This window comes from Sciurus vulgaris (assembly GCF_902686455.1).
Source record: "Sciurus vulgaris genome assembly, chromosome: 17".
In the NCBI taxonomy this organism is placed as follows: domain Eukaryota; kingdom Metazoa; phylum Chordata; class Mammalia; order Rodentia; family Sciuridae; genus Sciurus; species Sciurus vulgaris.
In genome coordinates, this window is record NC_136478.1 from 27623583 (window position 1) to 27642564 (window position 18982).

At 49.2% G+C, this 18982-nt stretch overlaps 1 protein-coding gene across 7 annotated transcripts in view; it reads right to left on the minus strand.

Annotated features, from left to right (window-relative positions):
- NLRC5 (NLR family CARD domain containing 5) overlaps positions 1-18982 on the minus strand; it is an 85359-nt gene that overhangs the window by 42672 nt on the left and 23705 nt on the right. For 6 of the 7 annotated variants that reach the window (XR_013760259.1, XM_079117754.1, XM_079117755.1 and 3 more), the window contains exons 2-8: positions 10869-10985; positions 7927-8233; positions 6817-6864; positions 5394-5462; positions 2596-4267; positions 1485-1568; positions 1260-1343 (exon numbers count right to left, since the gene is read on the minus strand). Coding sequence is in view for 6 of the 7 variants with exons in the window: in XM_079117754.1 (XP_078973880.1) it covers positions 1260-1343; positions 1485-1568; positions 2596-4267; positions 5394-5462; positions 6817-6864; positions 7927-8221 (2252 nt within the window). In the remaining variant the exon portion in view is untranslated. Of the gene's footprint in view, positions 1-1259; positions 1344-1484; positions 1569-2595; positions 4268-5393; positions 5463-6816; positions 6865-7926; positions 8234-10868; positions 10986-16628; positions 16720-18982 lie in introns of those variants that run through there. The other variant, XM_079117753.1, reaches the window with a different exon arrangement.

Consider the following 18982-nt stretch of genomic DNA (forward strand, 5'->3'; position numbering starts at 1 on the left):
GGGTCCTTGGACTTCCCAGTCGGCAGGTGACAGTCAAGGCTACCCTCATTTGGGAGACACAAGACAGGGGCTCAGGAATTGGGGGAGATCTGTTCCCTAGCAGCCAATAGGCACAGCTAGGAGGAAATGTCCTCCACCGGCCTCACTTCTGTCCCCCTGGTTTTTGTTTTTGTTTTTGCTTTTGCTAGTGTCCCATACCATCTAAATGACAGGCTGTGGGGGTCTCAGTATCCTAACCCTAGGACTTATGTCTAGAATGTGCCTGAGGCCCAGCTTCTCTAGGGCCTCCAAGGTGAGGTCTAGCAAGGTCTCCATGGGGATGCTGCATGCAGGTACTGCTTCTGGCCTCAGCTCTGACCTTGGCTCGCCAGACAAGCTATTCCTCTCTGACCTCACTCTACCCTCGTTAAGTGGGCTTGCACCCCAGCCTTGTTTGGGTTCCTAGCTGGAGGGACTATGAGATGAGTGAAAGCAGTAATGGATGATGGCAGAAAAGGTGAAGGTCACTGTCAATGATCAGCCAGCGCCCGAGAGATCAATATTCCTAACCCTTGTTCCCACCAGAGTGACCCCTGCATGAAGGCCCCCAGCAGAGGGGCAACAGGAACTGTGGTCCAGCCTATGTTCTACTCAGTCAGTGCTGAATCCTGGTGCCCGGATGTGCCTGCCTGCATGAGCAGCAGCTTCTCTAAATACCATAAAGGTGCCACTGCTAGCACCACTGGCACTGGCACCACCCTCCCCAGAGAACTCAGTCACAGACACAGGGGAGGGTGAATTTGTGTACCTGTGCTTTATTAGTTGGAGTGTGCCCGTATCTAAATGTGCGCATGCATCTGAGTTGCATGTATGTGCTGCACATGGGCACATCTACGAGTGGGCATGTACACTTCAGTAGGTGAGTGTGTACTTCTGTGCATGCTTATGTGTATATGTGCACCCATGTGAAGGAGTGTATTTCGGGCCCTTATGTGTAGACCAGTACCTGCATTCTGCCCACACACTGCCATCCCTTCTCCTAGGCTCACAGAAAGAGGGGAGGGAGCCTCAAAACTCATACTTCTCCAAGAAGCCCTGCTCTGGAGTCTTGAAATCTTGTGTTTGGATTCAGCCTCAACCCATTCTGAACCTGATACCTTGTTAAAAAATGAGATCTTGGTCAGACCTTGATGGAATATGCAGGACCCGGTCCAGAACCCAGGGGCGTCGTGGGAGTGACTCCTCTCCCCAGCCAGTGAGCCCTCCTGGAGGTCACTCACCTGACCTCTTCCAGCCGCGGGCAGAGGGGCAAGGCCTGCACCAGGTGGCCGATGCCTCGGGCAGTGATCTTACTTCCTGCTAACCTACAGAGTAAGCGAAGATGGTGAGGAAGGATGGGGTTGTGGGAGGGGGCAGCCTGGGACTCTGCCCTGCGTAGGACAAGTGCGGGGGGTGCCAGGCAGCCCTCAGATGAAGGTCTTTCTTGGTTCCAAGCCCTGGCTCACCCCAGCCTCTTCAGGTTCCCCATCGTCGGCAAGCTCCTAGAGAGGGCTTCTGCAAACGCGTCCCCGCACTTCCTGCTCTTAAAGCTGTGTGGGAAGAAGCGAAGTGGCAGAGGTTCAGTGCGGGAAGAGTTTTGAGGTCATCACCACCCTGTCCTCTGTCAGTGAGGGGACCACATTTGGTAGAAATAGTCGGTGTTGCCATTGCAGTTTGGTGGTGACAACGACAGCAGAGGCTGCTTCATCAAGGAATCCCTCCTCCACTTCATCCATGGAAACAGAGAACTAGGAATATGGTTTCTCAGCGGAGATGACACTTCTAACTGACTTGCAGCTCAAGTGGCCACGTGGCTCTTCTCTCCAATGGACTGTGGCAGGTGACGCCTAATTCTAGGGCTGAACTTAAACATAGTGGGCATGTCTCCTCCACGCCCACTCTTTCCCTTGCCTCAAGCCAGAGCACAGGTATGCCCAGGACCCAGCTTTGCCCATGCAGATAGGAAGACGATGGAGCAGCAAGGGTAAGGCCTGGGGCCCTGCATGACCATGTGGAGTAAGCCATCCTACCAACTGGGATCACTTACTTCTGCCTCTTCCAGGAGAGAGAAATGCAATTCTGCATGATGGAGTCCCCTGCACTAGGGGAGGTTTCCTCTGTGCCTTTTCTCTAGCTAATATAAATAGAGGGCTCTGGGCCAGGGGCTGTGCTGAGAAGTGTTTGTCATGCATAACCCCATCTCATTCTCACCCTGACCCTTGAATGAGGTGTAATTACAGACTCATTTAAGAAATGAAGAAACTCCAGCTGCCCCAAGGTCAGCGGCTGCACTCCAACACAGCCCAGATCAGAGGCTACAGCCATGACTGACAGAGAGAGACAGAGGGCCCAGAAACCACTGTGAGGAGGAGGATCTAGCTGGACTCTAGAGTCCCGTCAAGGCACAGTGGCGCTACCCCACCGGCACCAGAGGGTAAGGGGCAGACAAGGACCATTCTGTTTCCATATTCGACATTCACATCCGGTCTCTCTAGAAGGGGTCTGCCAGACTGGTTGACCTCCACTGTCACCAAGTCCAGTTCCCTGCAGGTCTTCCCTGGTCCTGCCCTTACTCACCTGAGAGTCTCTACCTGCCCACAGCCTATCAGAGCCTCAGGGCAGTGGGGCTCCAGGGAGCAGCCCTCAAAATCCAGGTGAATGGGGGCAGCTCTGTGCTCTAGGATGTTGGTCAGGGCAGCCAGGTCTCTGTAGGTCAGCGGGAAATTGTGGAAGGGGAGTTGATCGGGGAGGCTTTGGGCAGTGAGACCAGCCAGCTCAGCCTCCTGCGTCTCAGCCACAGAGTGACACATCTCCACCACCTTTGGTCCCGAGAGCTTGCGGGTGGCCAACTTCCTAAGCACCTGTATGACAGTGGCCTGCCTGGCCCCCACCCAGTCCTCATTCCTCTGAGCCATGTGCTTGAGGAAAGGATGGCAGGTGCGGGATGCCAGGCCCGCCAGGAAGGTGGGGAGGTGGTCTGAGAGGTTAAGTCTGGCTTTGGTTCGCAGAACCCAGTGGGAATTCAGAGTGACATGGCCAGCAAGTGTGTCTTTGTCCACTGTGGGGCTGGCCATCAGATGCAGGGCAGCAAAAAACTCTTGCAGGGTGAGGTGGGTAAAAGCATAGCCTGTCACCTGGTGCCCAGGGTTTGTGTGGACGCAGAAGGAGGTCAGCAGGCTGTGAGTGGCCCCAAAGGCCATGATGGCAGGGGGGATGTCTCCTGCATAGAAGATGACCTTCCCCGTCTCCAGTCCCCTCAGGGCCACCTCTCCCAGGCCCAGCAGGGATTTAGCAGGCAGACTCCCATGGGGGCTGAGGGTAAGCACCATCTGCATGTAGAGCTGGGTCACCGTGGGCAGGAGTGCTGCAGACTGGCCAGGGGGATTTCCAGAGAGCAGATGGCGGAGGCAGAGGCAGGCAATCTGGCACAGAACGGGCACCGCACACATGCTCTGGAGATGTCCATTTCCCCGCAGCTCTGCAAGGGCCACCTCCTGTGCTGGATGCTCACTGAAGAAGTGGCTCACGTACTCCTCCACCCGCAGTCCGTCAAAGCCCCACATGTGGACCATGGCTGCCTCGGTGGGCAGGCAGGCAGGCAGCTTCCCTGGACGGGAGGTGGCCATCACCCAGCAGCCAGGAAGCAGGGTACCACGGCAGAGGTCAGAGAAGAGGGTAAGGGCTGGGCTTGAGCCACCAGCAGCCACAGTGTCCTTGCTGGAGCAGGGGTGGACAGCCTCGTCCAGCCCGTCAAAGATCAGCAGGACGCGGCTGGCATTCTCCTTCAGATACTGGAAGACAGCATCGGGGCCCGACTCTGGGCTCAAGTAGAGATCAAAGAGGAGCTGAGGCAGCGTCAGGAAGCTCGTGAGCAGGTTCAGCTGGCGGAATTCAAAAAGGAACAGGGCCTGGAAATGGTCCAGCTGACCATCAGCCCACTTCCGGCAGAGCTGGCGGGCCAGTGTGGTCTTGCCCATGCCAGCCTTACCCAAGAGCACTGTCACCTGTGGGCCCTTGGCCTTGAAGTTGAAGAGGTCCTGGATGCTCATGTTAGTGCTATCTTCTGCCTTGGGGTCCCCCACAATGGCTCCCTCTCGAGTGTCTAAGGGTGCTGTGGCCCGGCTCCACTGCAGGATTGGGGGGACATAGGCTTGCTGGGCAGCAGGGGTCTGCCCTGGCCTGGGGAGTCCATCACCACACTGCCGCTGGGCAGAGGCCCTCAGGAGCTGCAGGTACTTCCTGGCTAGCTCTGTAGAGGGCAGAGAGATGCAGATGAGTGCAGGTGCTCCCCCAGGTCCCTTTACCCCCAAATTTGGCTGCTTGGAACCTCTAGCCCCGGTGGGGTAGGAATGGGTGGTGAGAAGGCAAAGGTACCATGAGGGGTTCTTACACCACCCAATTCCCAGGAGTCCACCCGCAGCAGGCTCCGGAAGCCACGGGCACAGGGAGATGGTAGGGGGACGCGTGGGTCGTGGCTTTCTTGATTCTGTGATGACATAAGTGTGGGAGGGACTTTTTGCACAACTTATTGGAGCTGCCTCTTTTTCAGGTGGTAGCTGAGTGCTCTGTGCCCCTGCCCAGCACCGTGGTTCTGTGATGCCCAGGGGTGGGCACTACAGCCGTGGGCCCAGGCGCTGGTCAGTAGGGCCATGGGAGCTGGGACTCTATCATCCAGGTGTTGACCTTTTAATTTCGGAGTCACTGGGAGGTCTCAGGTGACTAGGAAAGAACTGGGGCCACTGTTGGAGGACACTGGGGCCTGAGGTAATGGCCTGTTCTGTGTGGACGTGAATGCTCTGGCCTGTGGCTGGGTATGTGCGGGGGGGCGGGGGCATGTCCAGTTAGTGGGACAACTGATTAGGAACAGGGACCATTCTGGGCAACAGGGGGCGAATGAGTTCCCTCTCGTCTCTTTCCGGCTTGGCTGACCCTCACTATCTCCCCCAGGGCTCTCCCTCAGGGGGGTCCTCCCAGGCATCCTCGCCACTCCCCATCCCTGCTCACCCCAACTGGCCACTGCAGGCCCTGGGCCTGAGGTCATGCTGGTTCTTCTTTTGTGGCAGGCCCCCACAACCTTGGGGACACCAGGTATCCCCGGAAGATGCTGGCTGACAAGGCTGTGACCCCTGGGTGCTTCTAGCCCCTTCAGTGGAGCCCTATCTGGAGAAGCCCCCTTCCACCTGTTGAAGGATGCCCCCCCACCCCCCGCCATCTCAGCCCTCTCTGCCCAACATGACCTTGAATTCTTCCCTCCTAGAAGCTTGGAAGAAAAAAGGTCCTAGACCCTTGCCAGCCAGGGACAGGGTCCAGGGCCTGTGTCCAGGCCCCTGGGCAACCCAGTCCTAATGCCGGGTCCCTCCCTGCCCCATACCCACCTAGCTGTTGTTTCCTGCAGTGCTTCCGACGGGGTGAGGAACCACAGCTCTGGTGAGGGCGCTTGAGACCTGGAAAGAGCAAAGGAAGGGGTGAAGGGGTAACCGGGACCTGGGCAGCACATCTGGGGGGTTCCATTCTGCAAAAAGACACAGGTGGGCAAGAGCACCGTGCCCAGGGACTGTAAGAGGAGGGAGGGGTGGTTTGGGGAGGGGGTTCCAGGCCTCAGGGGCAGGACTGGAGGCTCCAGGCATCCGGGATACAGACAGCAGCCCTATAGCTCTCTGCTCTAAGCCCCAAGCACTACACGACTGTCTCCCACCAGGGAAGGGCCAAGCTCTGGGAGGCCTGGCAGGGAGTGAGGTGGCCCACAGGCCTGGCCAGGCCACGACCTGCGCCTGCGTTAGTCCCTCTCCTCATCACCAAGGTCCTCGCTCCCCTTATCTTGTGTGGATTTCCAAGGTCTCTCTAATGCCTTCTTAGAAGAGTGTGGGAAAGGAAGCAAGGAAACAAGAGGAGAGAAATGAGGGAACAAGAAGAGAGGGAGGCCAAGGAGAAAGCTTTAAGAAGGGAAGTGCAATTCTACACAGTAGTCACCCGCGACTAACCAGAGCAGCCCCTGGCGCAGGGCCCGGGCCCCTGGCCCTGCAGGGAGTCAGCTTCTTAGCTGCTGAATTGCGGAGGGGCACAGGGGTTCCCCAGAGGGGCTGGAACGGGCTTGAAAGTGTTTCAGTATTTTAACAAGTCCCATATCCGCCAGTGACTCACTGGCCGAATCTATTAATGATCCTGGTCACAGTCGTGACGATCATGCTAGTTTAGTAACAAGGGTCCAAATGCACCAGGGACCTGGACACACAGTTTGGAATTGTTGGGGGGCTGGGATTGCAAGGCAGGTGCTTTCTGTTAGCACTGACCCTGGGATGTGACTGCTGGGCCCAGTTGTAACAAAGCCAGTGCTGGGCCTGTGAGTCAGCGAGGGGTGCTGACCCCTCCCAGCTCTATCAGAAGGGAAGCCAGAGTGACCTGGGGTGGCAACTGAAGGGTCAGGCCTGAAGGGTCTGGGTGGGGAGGGCGGTAGTGCTTCCCGGTGGAGCCTGACCCTGGGGCTCTGCTTGACTCTGGGGTGCTGGCAGATGGGCCCCTGAGGCAGGGGGCAGGGAGGTGAGAATGGGCCTTCCCCAGATAAAGCCAGACAGGGGATTGTGGGGGTGCTGAGGGCCAGCACCAGCAGGCTCTCCTGGTGGCCACAGGATAGGCTCCTGAGGACAGGTCTGGAAAGTCACAGGTCTGGAGGAGGTGGGCTGGGAGTTGCCGTGGGGGCATGGCCCAAGAACAGAGGGAAATGGCAGTCACCGGCCACTACGGGTCTCCTCCAGGTTAAGATGGGGCCGAGAGTGCTCCCCGCCCCGTCCCAGGCCTCACCATGCTGGAGCTGAGGTCCAAGTCGGTGCCTCTCGTCCACTCCCAGCTCTGTAAGAGAGCAGAGCAGAACATGCTGTGGGGTGCTGAGATGCCTGTGGCCCAGCTCTGGCCTGGCGCCTGCTCAGGGCTGTGCCACAGGGTGGGTGCCCGGCAAGGGAGAAATAAGGTTGACACTCAGTGATCAGCTGGGGGGAACCTGAGGGCGGCGTGGGTGGAAATGTGGGCCTCTGCATGAGCGTGCAGACCTGGGTGTGTTTATGTGTGTCAGCCCACTGTGTGCATGGGCATATGTGTATTCGTATTTACACACAAGCATGTGTGTGTCCCTTGGATTTCCCACACCATCCTGTGGTCAAGCTGGGGTTTTTTGTTTGTTCATTTGTTTGTTTGTATTTTTGCAGCACTCGGATTGAATCCAGGACCTCACTCATGCTAAGCAAGTGCTCTACCACTGAGCCCCATCCTCGGTCCTTTTCATCTGATTTTGAGACAAGACCTCACTAAGTTGCTGAGGTTGGCTTTGAACTTGCCATCCTCCTGCCTCAGCCTCCGGAGTTGCTGGGATTACAGGTGAGAGCCATAACTCTAGTTATGGAGTTGTGATGGTGTTCTCCACGGGGTTCCTATTTTATATCCAAGGACACCCCACAATGGCTTCTGTTTCCCTTAGTGTTGTGCACACAGAAGATGTCCTAGCAATACATGTTGAACTGAACAGAGTTAAACCTGTTAAGAGTTAAACCTTGCCTATTGGTAGAGTTCAGAGGCTTCTCCCTGCTTCTGACCATGTTGCTGAAGAAAGTCTCTAGGCACCATGGGAGGTATGGAATGTCTGGCTTGGAAGGAGTCTCTTGGTCTTTCCTCTCCATGCCTGACTGGGGAGGGGTAAGGTTGCAGGAGGAGGCTCCAGGCTCCAGCTGATTTTGTGGCCTTTGGGGATTTGTTCTGGGGAGTGACTGGAAATAAGGAATTTTGTTCCTGGCTCTGCAGATCATCCTCTGTGTGTGACCTGTGTGGCTCCTGGGGCTTCCCTGGGCCTCCCTGGGCCTCCCGTGGCTTCCCAGGACATGGGGCAGGGTGGCTGCTTTGCACCCCTGTGTCCACCCTTACCATCTTTCTGGCCCCAAGTGCTCATCAGTAGCACCTCCAGGTCCAGAGGCACCTCCAACTCCATGCACACGCAGTAGATGAACGACTGCCAGGTGGCTGGTCCCTGGGTGTGCAGCATTCTGAGCTGCAGGATGACCCTCTGCTCAGGGTCAGGGGCCTCTTCACTGGAGTCTAGGTCCACGTTAGGGAGGAAAAACTTCATCTTGGTGCTCAGCCATTCTGGCTGTGTGCTCAGCAGCCTCATGAGCCAGCTACACAGGTTTTTGGTGCCCAGCTGGAGGCTAATGGGGTCCATGAGGAGCTGGCCCTGTGAGGACACAGAAGGCAGGTGAGTCAGGTGGTGCAGGTGAGCTGATATGATGGGCAGAACCAAGGGAAAGTGAGGTGGGAGAAGCCAAAGGGACATGAAGAACCAACCCCGTCTCTCAGCAGCAGGAAATAGGCAGGTAAGTGGTCTCCATGGAGACCGGGGGATGCTTCTGCTTAGGGCTCAGCTCCAGACATTCATCTGCTTCTTCCATATCCCCTTCCCCTGTGCCTGCAGCCTGGCTCTCTGGAATGGTTGAGTCCTTCCCCTGTGGATGGGCCCCTGAGGATCATTCTTGTTTCCATGAACCACTGTGCTACCCTTAGTCTGAGCTAACTTCATGGCACGGAAACACATAGTTATCTCCCCAAATTTGTTCTTCCTTTTTTCTTTAGTACTAGAACTCCCTGGTATTCCCTGGTGATCTAGAATAGACTTGATTTCCCCAACTCCCTCCTAGTTAAATGTAGCCATGTGAGTTTTGGTCAATTGGATGTAAGTGAAATGCTGTCTCTTTCCTTTTGCTTCTTCCTGATGGTTGGAATGTTATTGTGGTGGCTAGACCTTGGGTAGTCGTGGTGGATCATGAAGTAGAGGCCAGTGCTAAGGAAGGTGTAGGGTAAAAGTTGCCCAACTTCCCTGAACTTTGACCTCGGACCTCCATTACGTGACAGGAAAATACACTTCTATTCTGTTTAAACCACTGTTGTTTAGGGCTTTCTGCTGCTCACGGTGAACTCGAATGTTAGCTAATACAAGCCATTTCCTCTCTCTCTGTGCTAATTCTCCCCTTCTGAACTGGAACTCTCCAGTAACCTGCTGGTAGGCGTGCCAGTAGAGGCCAAGGGGCACTTTGACAAGCAAAAGCCTAAATAATGTGCAGGTCCTTTGATCCAGCAATTCCATAACCTTAGGAAACAACTGTGGGTATATATAAAAATTTTAACTACAAAGATGTTTGTTGCACGATTTTTTATAATAGTGAAATACTGGAAGCAACTGAAAATCCAACAGTTGGGGATTCGTTAACTAAATGTTAGACCTCTTACTTTGGAATATGCTGTAACATTTCCAAGAGAAACTTCTGGTATTATTTCCTCAACATCGGCACACACTGGGAAAGCACTGACTGTCAGGCATGGCTCTAAGGGCTTTCTATATCTCACCAAATCCTCACAACTCCAGAGATTACACTTCCAACTCTGAAAAGAGAGGCCCACTCAGGAGCCAGCCTTACCAACTCCTGCTGTGTGTCCTGATGTTTAGACCTCAGCTGTTCTCTGGCACCCAGTAGAGGCCCATGGCATGTGCCCCATCCCCTTTCTGTCATCCCTCCTCAACTAGACTAACAGCAACAGGTCTCTGATCAGACATGGGGCTTTCAAACTCATGAAACATGCTCATATCCATAATCCTCAGGCAGGGATCACTGTCTGAATTGAGCAGATGGAAAGACTCAGGAAGGGTAAAAGAGGTGCCCAAGGTCACAGTCAAGCATGTAGCAGAGAAGGATCACAAATAAGATTTCTCACCTCTTGGGCCAGTACATTTCCAAGGTCTCAGGGCACCAGACAAGGGCCAGTCCCTGGACTTCAGGGGGTCTTGAAACAAGGATGTGGCCGCAGCCTCAGGCATAACTTCTTTCCTGGGCTATGGTACCCAAGTCCATGCTGGCCATAAAGAAGTCACCCAGCAGCATCGTGCCGGGTGAAAGTGAGGGTGCTGGATGGCCAGATCTCTGGGGGCGCTCCTCATCCTCCCACTCCTCCTCCGCCAGTCTAACCAGCCTTCATTTCTATCGCTGATGTCCCATTCCTTGGGATAAGACATCCAGTTGTCTAAGGATAACCATTTGCCATTGTGACTTTTATGGGAAATAGCCTTGAGACGGAGGACGGCAGCACAAAGATCCTTGGCCAGAGTTGGGGGAAAAGGGGTCCTGGCCCAGCTCTGTCACTAATTCCCCATGGTAGGCATCAAGGCTGTTTACAGTTGCTCTCAACCTCTTTCTGGGCCATTGATAGGATGACACTACCTCACTCCCTTGAACTTGGGCATGGCTACAAAACTTGCTTTGACTAATGAAATGTTTAAAAAAATATTTTTTTTGACTCATGTCACATCTGTGTAGTCACTGGAAGAGCCAGCATGTGATTCACCATGTTCTCTCTTTTCCTCTGCTACAGGGATCAGCAGTATTTCATGTCTGCTCTTTTAGCCTGGGTCTGGAAGGCAGGATGATGTAGAATGGAGCTCCCAGTCCATTAACAGTGGACAAGAAGCAAAGAAGAGGAGATAGTAACTTTCGTTGGTGTGGGATCTTTGAGGGTGTTTGTTACTGCAGCACAACCTAGCTAATACTCTCATAGTGCGACCTTGTGTGAGTTTCTTTTTTGTGTGTGCCTTAGTCGCAGCATCTGCAAAATGGGTAGATTAGATGCTTGAGGCTCTTCATGATTGGCTGTGTCTGATGATTTTCACCGTCATGCTGAATGGTGGCTAGGAGCAGGTTTGAGGTGTTTTGGGAGCCCAGGATGAGTCTGGATAGGAAGTGGTTTTGGCAGCAGGAAGAGAATGAAGGAGTAGATGGGAGGGAGAAGGACAGGAGGGGAAGAGAAGAAAAAAAACCACCTACCTGGCTTCTTGGTTCATGATAGATGTTCTAGGTCCTCATGGAGAGGGTCTCAATGGGTGTCTGGGCCCTGTCTTGTCCCTGGAGCTGGGCTTGCAGGTGTTTCCATGGTGCAGGTTCCTAAGGAGAGAGGGAGACAGGTTGCTCTGTCCACTCTTCCAAACTCCAAAAAGAGCGCTGTGGAACGCCAGCCTGAGCCCTGCCCCTGCTGTGCTAGGTACCTGGCGACGTGCGGCCCAGGAAGGCCCCTCGACGTCATGGGCAGGTTGAACTCTTCCCCAACCACAGCTCTGTCTCCGGGGTTCGCACACCTCAACCCTAGCCCCCCCTGGTGTCACTTCCTGTCCCGCCTGGCGTAGAGCATGCTGCTCTCCCCCCTCCAGCTCAGAGCCCGAGTTTTCAGCAGATTTATCTTGACTCGTGTTCATTCACATGAAAATAGAACAATCCCCATTTCATATGCTAACTTTTCCCCCACATCAAACCCCCAGAAGGTTGGGCATGGAGGCGCACACCTGTAATCCCAGCAGCTTGGGAGGCAAGAGGACTGCAAGTTCAAAGCCGGCCTCAGCAACTCAGTGAGGCCCTAAACGACTTAGAGAGACCCTTCCTCAAAATAAAAAAATAAAAGGGTCTGTGGCTCAGTGGGTAAGCACTCTTGGATTCAATCCTTGGTAACAAAAACAGAACAACCCCACCCCCGAGAAGGTTGGGATTTACAATCTTCTTTCTTACCATCCACCTGTGAAATGTGAGGAATGCAACTAGAAAGTCCCAGGATTTTGGAGAAATCCACATAAATAGGGCACATTCTAACATGACAGAGATAAGCACTGTGATTAGAAATAAGAAAAGAGGTCTCGTTGGAGAGGTCCTGGGGTACTCAGGATATTTTTTAATGCAACGTTGCCCAATTCTAACTGAGGAAGGGACCCAAGAGCATGAGCGAGTGGAGATCTGACCTTGCTGTGGACTTGTGTCCTCCCCACAGAGAGACCCAAATCCCACTGTGACAGCATCTGGAGGTCGGGCCTTTGGGAGGCGACCGGGTTATGAGGGTGGACCCTCAGGGTGGGCTTAGTGCCCTGCAAGAAGAGACAGGAGAGCTCGCCCTGTGTCTCTGTCTCCGCCTGTGTCTCTTTCTCTCTGCCATGTGAGCGCCCCGTGTTCTGTCTCCACCTCTGTCTCTTTCTCTCTGCCATGTGAGCGCCCCGTGTTCTGTCTCCACCTCTGTCTCTTTCTCTCTGCCATGTGAGCGCCCCGTGTTCTGTCTCCACCTCTGTCTCTTTCTCTCTGCCATGTGAGCGCCCCGTGTTCTCTCTCCACCTCTGTCTCTTTCTCTCTGCCATGTGAGGACACAATGAGAAAACAGAGTCAGCCAGCCAGGAAGAGGGCCCTCCCCTCACCATGCGCTGGCACCCGGCCTGGGGCTTCCCGGCCACTGGAGCCGGGAGAAGTGCATTTCTGCCCTCTCGGCCACCCAGGCTAGGGTGTGCTGTTACAACAACCTGAACTAAGAAATCTATTTGTGACCACAGGAAGTACAGTGTCGACTGAAGGCAATGCCACTTGAATTACAATAGGACACTTCACAGAGAACTCGATCACATGACATTAACTGTCTTTTAGAGAAAAAAGGCAGGTGAGACCCGTTTATATGCCTTAAATATTTCATCATAAAACATTTTAAGTTAGGATTGGACATAAAAGGGCAAACTGGGTGTGTAGACCAATGGTAGAGCATGTGTTGAGCACACAAAAGGCCCTGGATTCAATCCTCAGAGTGCTCACAAACACACACAGACTCACACACACACACACACAGATTGAAGGTAATTTTATCAAAAGACTACTTACTGGGAAGGACAATCAAGACTTGGCGGGGGGTTTCCAGACATCATGAAGCCTATTATAATGTTCCTATTATTAACACTTTAATGTACTTGGGTTAAAAATTGACAAAGGAATGGAATAGAGTCGGCATGAGCCTCACATTCACCTAAAATATACAACTTACGCAATGGCATTAAAAGAAAAAGTGGGGAAAGTACGTGACATTTAAAAGATCAACTACCCTCTCCACAATAGCCTCAAAAAAAAAAAAAAAATACTGGGAATCAATCTAAAAGAGGTGAAAGACCTCTACAATGAAAACTAAAGAACACTAAAGAAAGACATTAAAGAAAACCTTAGAAGATGGAAAGATCTCCCGTGTTCTTGGATAGGCAGAATTAATATTGTCAGAATGGCCATACTACCAAAAGCACTATACAAATTCATGAAACTCATTTGGAAGTATAAGAGACCCAGAATAACTAAAGCGATCCTGAGCAGGAAGAGTGAAGCAGGAGGTATCACAATACCAGAACTTCAACTCTACTATAGAGCAACAGTAACAAAAACAGCATGGTATTGGCACCAAAATAGGCAGGTAGATCAATAATAAAGAATAGAAGATACAGAAGCAAACCCACAAAAATACAGTTACCTCAAACTTGAGTAAGATGCCCAAAACATAAATTGGATAAAAGACAGCCTCTTCAACAGTGCTGGGAAAACTGGAAATTCATATGCAGCAAAATGAAATTAAACCCCTATCTCTCATCCTGCACAAAACTCAACTCAAAATGGATCAAGGACCTAGGAATTAGACCAGAGACCCTGCACCAAATAGAAGAAAAAGTAGGCCTGAATCTCCATCATATTGGCTTAGGACCAGACTTCCTTAACAAGACTCCCAAAGTGCAAGAAATAAAATCAAGATTCAATAAATGGGATGGATTCAAACTAAAAAGCTTTTTCTCAGCAAAGGAAACAATCAGTAATGTGGTGAGACCCTGCAGAGTAGGAGAAAATCTTTACCACGAGCACTTCAGATAGAGCGCCAATCTCCAGAATTTATAAAGAACACAACAAATTAACATCAAAAATACAAATAACCCAATCAATAAATGGGCCAAGGAACTGAGCAGACACTTCACAGAAGAAGATATACAAGCGATCAACAGATATATGAAAAAATGTTCAACATCTTTCATAATTAGAAAAATGCAAATCAAAACTACCCTAAGATTTCATCTCACTCCTATTAGAACGATGATTATCAAGAATACAAGCAACAATAGGGAAAAAGGCACACTCATACATTGCTGGTGGGGTTGCAAATTGATGCATCCACTCTGGAAAGCAGTATGGAGATTCCTCAGAAAACTGGAATAGACTCACCATTTGACCCAGCTATCCCACTCCTTGACCTATACCCAAAGGTCTTAAAATCAGCATACTACAGTGATGCAGGTACATGAATGTTCATAGCAGCTTGTTTCACAATAACTAGAATATAGAACCAACCTAGATGCCCTTCAGTAGATGAATGGATAAAGAAACTATGGTATATATACACAATGGAATATTCCTCATCCATATGAAAGAATAAAATTATGGCATTTGCAGGTAAATGGATGGAGTTGAAGAACATCATGCTAAGTGAGATAAGTCAATCCCCCCCAAAACCAAAGGGCAAATGTTTTCTCTGATAAGTGCATACTAATACATAATGGGAGCCAGTAAGGGAAAACTGTATGAACTTTGGACTGTGCAGAGGAAAATGAGGGGAGGGGATGGGGGTGGAAAAGATGGTGGAATGATACTGACATCATTACCCTATGTACATGTAGGATTACACAATGGTGTGACTCTACATCACGTACAACCAAGGAAATGAAAAGTCATACTCCATTTGTGTACAGTAAGTCAAAATGCATTCTGCTGTCAAGTATAACTAAATAGAGCAAACAATAAAAAATGCAATGTGAAAAAAATTAAAGTTCATGGTAAGATGAGCGTTTTAAGTTTAAAGAATTTTTTTTTTTTTTTTTTTTTTTTTTTTTGGTACTGGCAATTGAACTTAGGGTTGCTCAATCACTGAGCCACATCCCCAGCCCTATTTTATATTGTTTTTTTTTTTGTTGTTGTTTTGTTTTTTTGTATTTTATTTAGTTCCTTAGCACCTTGCTTTTGCTGAGGCTGGCTTTGAACTCTCCATCCTCCTGCCTCAGCCTCCCGAACTGCAGGGATTACAGGTGTGCGCCACTGTGCCTGGCTTAAAGAATTATTTCTAATTAAATAGTTAATTTTTTTTTCAAAATGAGAAACATGAACTCATCGCCTTTCACACCCACAGAGGACAGCTATGAGAAAAAAGACAGACAAATGTGGATGAAGATCTGGGGAAACAGGAACCTTGTACATTGCTGGTGGGAGTGCAAAGTGATATAGTCACCTTGGAAAGCAGTTTGGCAGTGTTTTAAAAGGACTAAACCCAAAGTCACCTAGGTCTATACCCAAGAGATGGGAAAATATCACCCCCACAAAAACTTGTTCTTAAATGTTCATACAAGTATTATGAGTAACAGTCAAAAAGTGAAATCAACTCAACCACCCACCAACTCATGAGTGGGTGCACAAAATACAGCATACCTGTATAATGACATGTTTATTCAGCCAAAAAAAAAAAAAAAAAAAAAAAAACAACGGTTATGCTAGGTGAAAAGAGCCAGACGGAAAAATCTCATATGATTCTATTAATGTGAAGTGTCCAGAAAAGGCAAAGACAAGGACAGAGCCAATGAGTTGATTAGTGGTTGCCAGGGTCTAGGGTAGGAGTAGGAATTAGTCTAAGTGTAAGAATCTAAGACTCTTACAGCACTGAGGAAAAAATGCCCCCCAATGGCACCCTGGTGATGGCTACAGGCTCAGGAAGTTAACTAGAAATCATTGACCCATACACATAAAAGGGGTGGGCTTTATGGTGGACAAGTTACCCCTCAATAAAGCTGCTAAAATAAAGCAATATAAATTAATATACTAAAATAAAAATATTTTTATCATTTACTAAAAGTATTTTCTGTGTAGGAAAAATAGCAATGAACAAAAGGAAAGTCACAAACGTCACACTCCCCAATGGTGAGCTGGTTGAGATGCAAATCCTTCTTTCTACTGCTGGAGGGGTGAGTATTGGGGTTTTAAACCCTGCAGAGGGTGCAAAAACTGCCCTGGAGCCCTAGGCAGATCACCCAGCTTCACTCAAAGCTTACCTTAACCACTAGCACGCACCCCTTTGCTTGGGGGTTAGGAGTTAGTACCCGCAGCCAATGACTGACAAGAGCTGATGTACTGACACCCAACTCCAGCCCCTCTCAAGCAGGGCAACTCCATGTTATGTGGGCATTCAGCACCAATTCCCTGGCTTCCCCAGCAGCATGAGACTCTGGCTGCCCAGAGCATTCAGTTACTGGACAACCTGACTTTGAGAGGTTTTTTTTTTTCTTGGATCACCTCTCAAATAAACTAGTTGTGCTGGTTTCAGGGTTTGTTTTTGGAAGAATTCAACTGAGATCAAGGAAACTTGGCAATGTGTATAAAATTACAAATGCACATGTCCTTATGAACATTTGCATTCATAGAACTGTAACTGCAAGACATCCTTATATATGTGGCAACAAAATAAATAAAATAACAATAATGACTTAAATTTTTTGAGAGGCAGTAGAACTCATGGGTTTTCCTGTAAAATGCTTAGAACCTACTGGACATACAGAAAAGGTCTCTGAGTGACACATGCTTTAAGTGCTCACTGTGCAGAGGAACCGTGCCAAATGCTTTCATATGCCATCTCACTTAGTCTTTGCCACAGACCTTCAAGGCGGGTACTTAACAATATGTCCATTTAACAGGGGAGGAAACCAAGGCTAAATAACTTGCCCAAAGTCACTGGGATTCGAATCTAGGTAGTCAGAATTCCTTTATACAAAGACAAGGATATTGACCACTCTCTTGTGTTAGCCCCAGATGACTGGAATAAAAGCAAAAATTAATCAATAGGAAATAAATTATGATACACCATTATTAAAAAGGCACTTTAAAGAAAGATAGCTAGGTAATATAATGATATGATAAGAACTCCAAAGTATTCTAATGAATAAATTCAAAATATATTTCATGTGCATGTAAATGTTTTAAATGTGTGTATACATTTGCATACACAGGGACCACCTCTGGAAGGTCACAGAGGAAGCTGGTGATGGCTGTAACCGCAGAGGAGACCTGGGGGATGAGGACAGGAGGGAGGAGAGTCCTTTATCATGCTGTCCTCTTTTGGACCATTTGAATTTTAAAATATGTCCATTTTGATTTCCAAAACCACACAAACATTTACATTAAAACCTAGAATAGCCAGATACAGTGGTGCATTTCTTAATCCCAGTGACTCAGGAGGCTGAGGCAGGAGGATCACAGTCCAAGGCCAGTCTCAGTGACTTAGCGAGACCCTAAGCATCTCAGTGAGAGACCCTGAGGGCTGGGGATGTGGCTCAGTGGGTAAGCACCCCTCGTTTCCATCCCCAGTACCAAAAACTAAAAATAAGACCTAGAATAGCCATTTCCTCAAATGGGTATGGAACAGAAATACGATGAGTGAGCACAAGAAATGATCGGTAATGGCTTGCACAAATGAAAGTCCCCTACATAATGCAAAATACTAAAACCGAAAAAGGAAGACCACAGACGGGGTTCAATTCCAGCACTCAGTGGATTGATGTTCGAATTGAAAAGTAATTCATCCCTGTCAAGGACACAGCTATCCTACTTGTTCATTTAACATTTGTGTGCGTATTACAAGGATAACACTATATTTCCACTGGGAAAGTCGTCACAAAGTTGAACAGACAACGTGATATGCCTTTGCTAAATGCCCTGTGCTAAACTGCTTTGGGGATGACCTCATTCTCACAGCTCCATTGATGCCTCATGTGGATTTCAAGTCCAAAACTGAGCTCCTGATCTCTCCTCCCATACAGCTGCCCAGGCCACCTTCCCTGCTTCCCTGACCGGCAGCACCACACTTCCTTGATTCAGGTCAACAACAGCTCGATTTTCCAAGAGTATTCCAGAGTCTTGCTCTCTCCCCGGCTACACCTTCTCACCTGGATTCCTGCACAAGCCTCCTACCTGCTTTCCCTTCTGCCGGTCCTCAACAGCTTAACACAGAGCAAAACCAAAGTCCTTCCCGACATGACCAAGGTTTGTTTTGTTGTTGTTGTTTTGAGACTGGGTCTCACTATGTTGTCCAGGCTGGCCTCAAACTCCAGGGATCAAGCAGTTCTCCTGCCTTAACCTCCATCATAGGTGGGAATCCAGATGCCCTTTCAAGAATCAAACTTAATAACTTAATTTTTCCCCATTATGTTGATTCATTTATTATTTTTATTAACTTTTAGCAATTAATGTTTTTGAAAAAATTTGCTTATTTTCTCAAGATGTTCAAAAATAGCATAGCTCACAATTGCATAAAATATCTTTCCCATTTTTTTATTAGTGCATTATAGTTGTACAAAATGGTGGGATTTGTTGTTACATATTTGTACATGCTCATAATGTAACAATATAATTTGGTTAATATGATTGCCTAGTATTTCCCCTTTCCCTACTTTCCCTCCCTCCCTTGGTCCCTTTTCTCTACTCTCTGATCTCCCTTTGATTTTCATGAGATTCCCCCAGCCCACCTTTCTCTTCCTTTTTCCTCTCTAGCTTCCGCATATGAGAGAAAACATATGACCCTTGACCTTCTGAGTTTGTATTATTTCACTTAACATAATATTCTCAAGTTCCATCCATTTTCCTGCAAATGCTACAATTTCTTTTTTCTTTATGGCTGAACAAAACTCAATTGTGTATATATGTGTATATATATATATCACATTTAGCAAAGGCATATTACGTTGTCTGTTCAACTTTGTGACGACTTTCCCAGTGGAAATATAGTGTTATCCTTGTAATACGCACACAAATGTTAAATGATATATATATATGTGTATATATATATATATATCACATTTTCTTTATCCATTCATCCATTGATGGACATCTAGGCTGGTTCCATAGTTCCATAGTTTGGCTACAGTGAATCGTGCTGCTATAAACATGGGCATGCAGGTATCACTGTAGTATGATAACTTTAATTCTTTAGGCTAAAAACCAAGGAGTGATATAGCTGGGTCATATGGTGGTTGCATGCCTAGTCTTTTGTGGAGGCTCAAAAGTGATTTCCATAGTGGTTG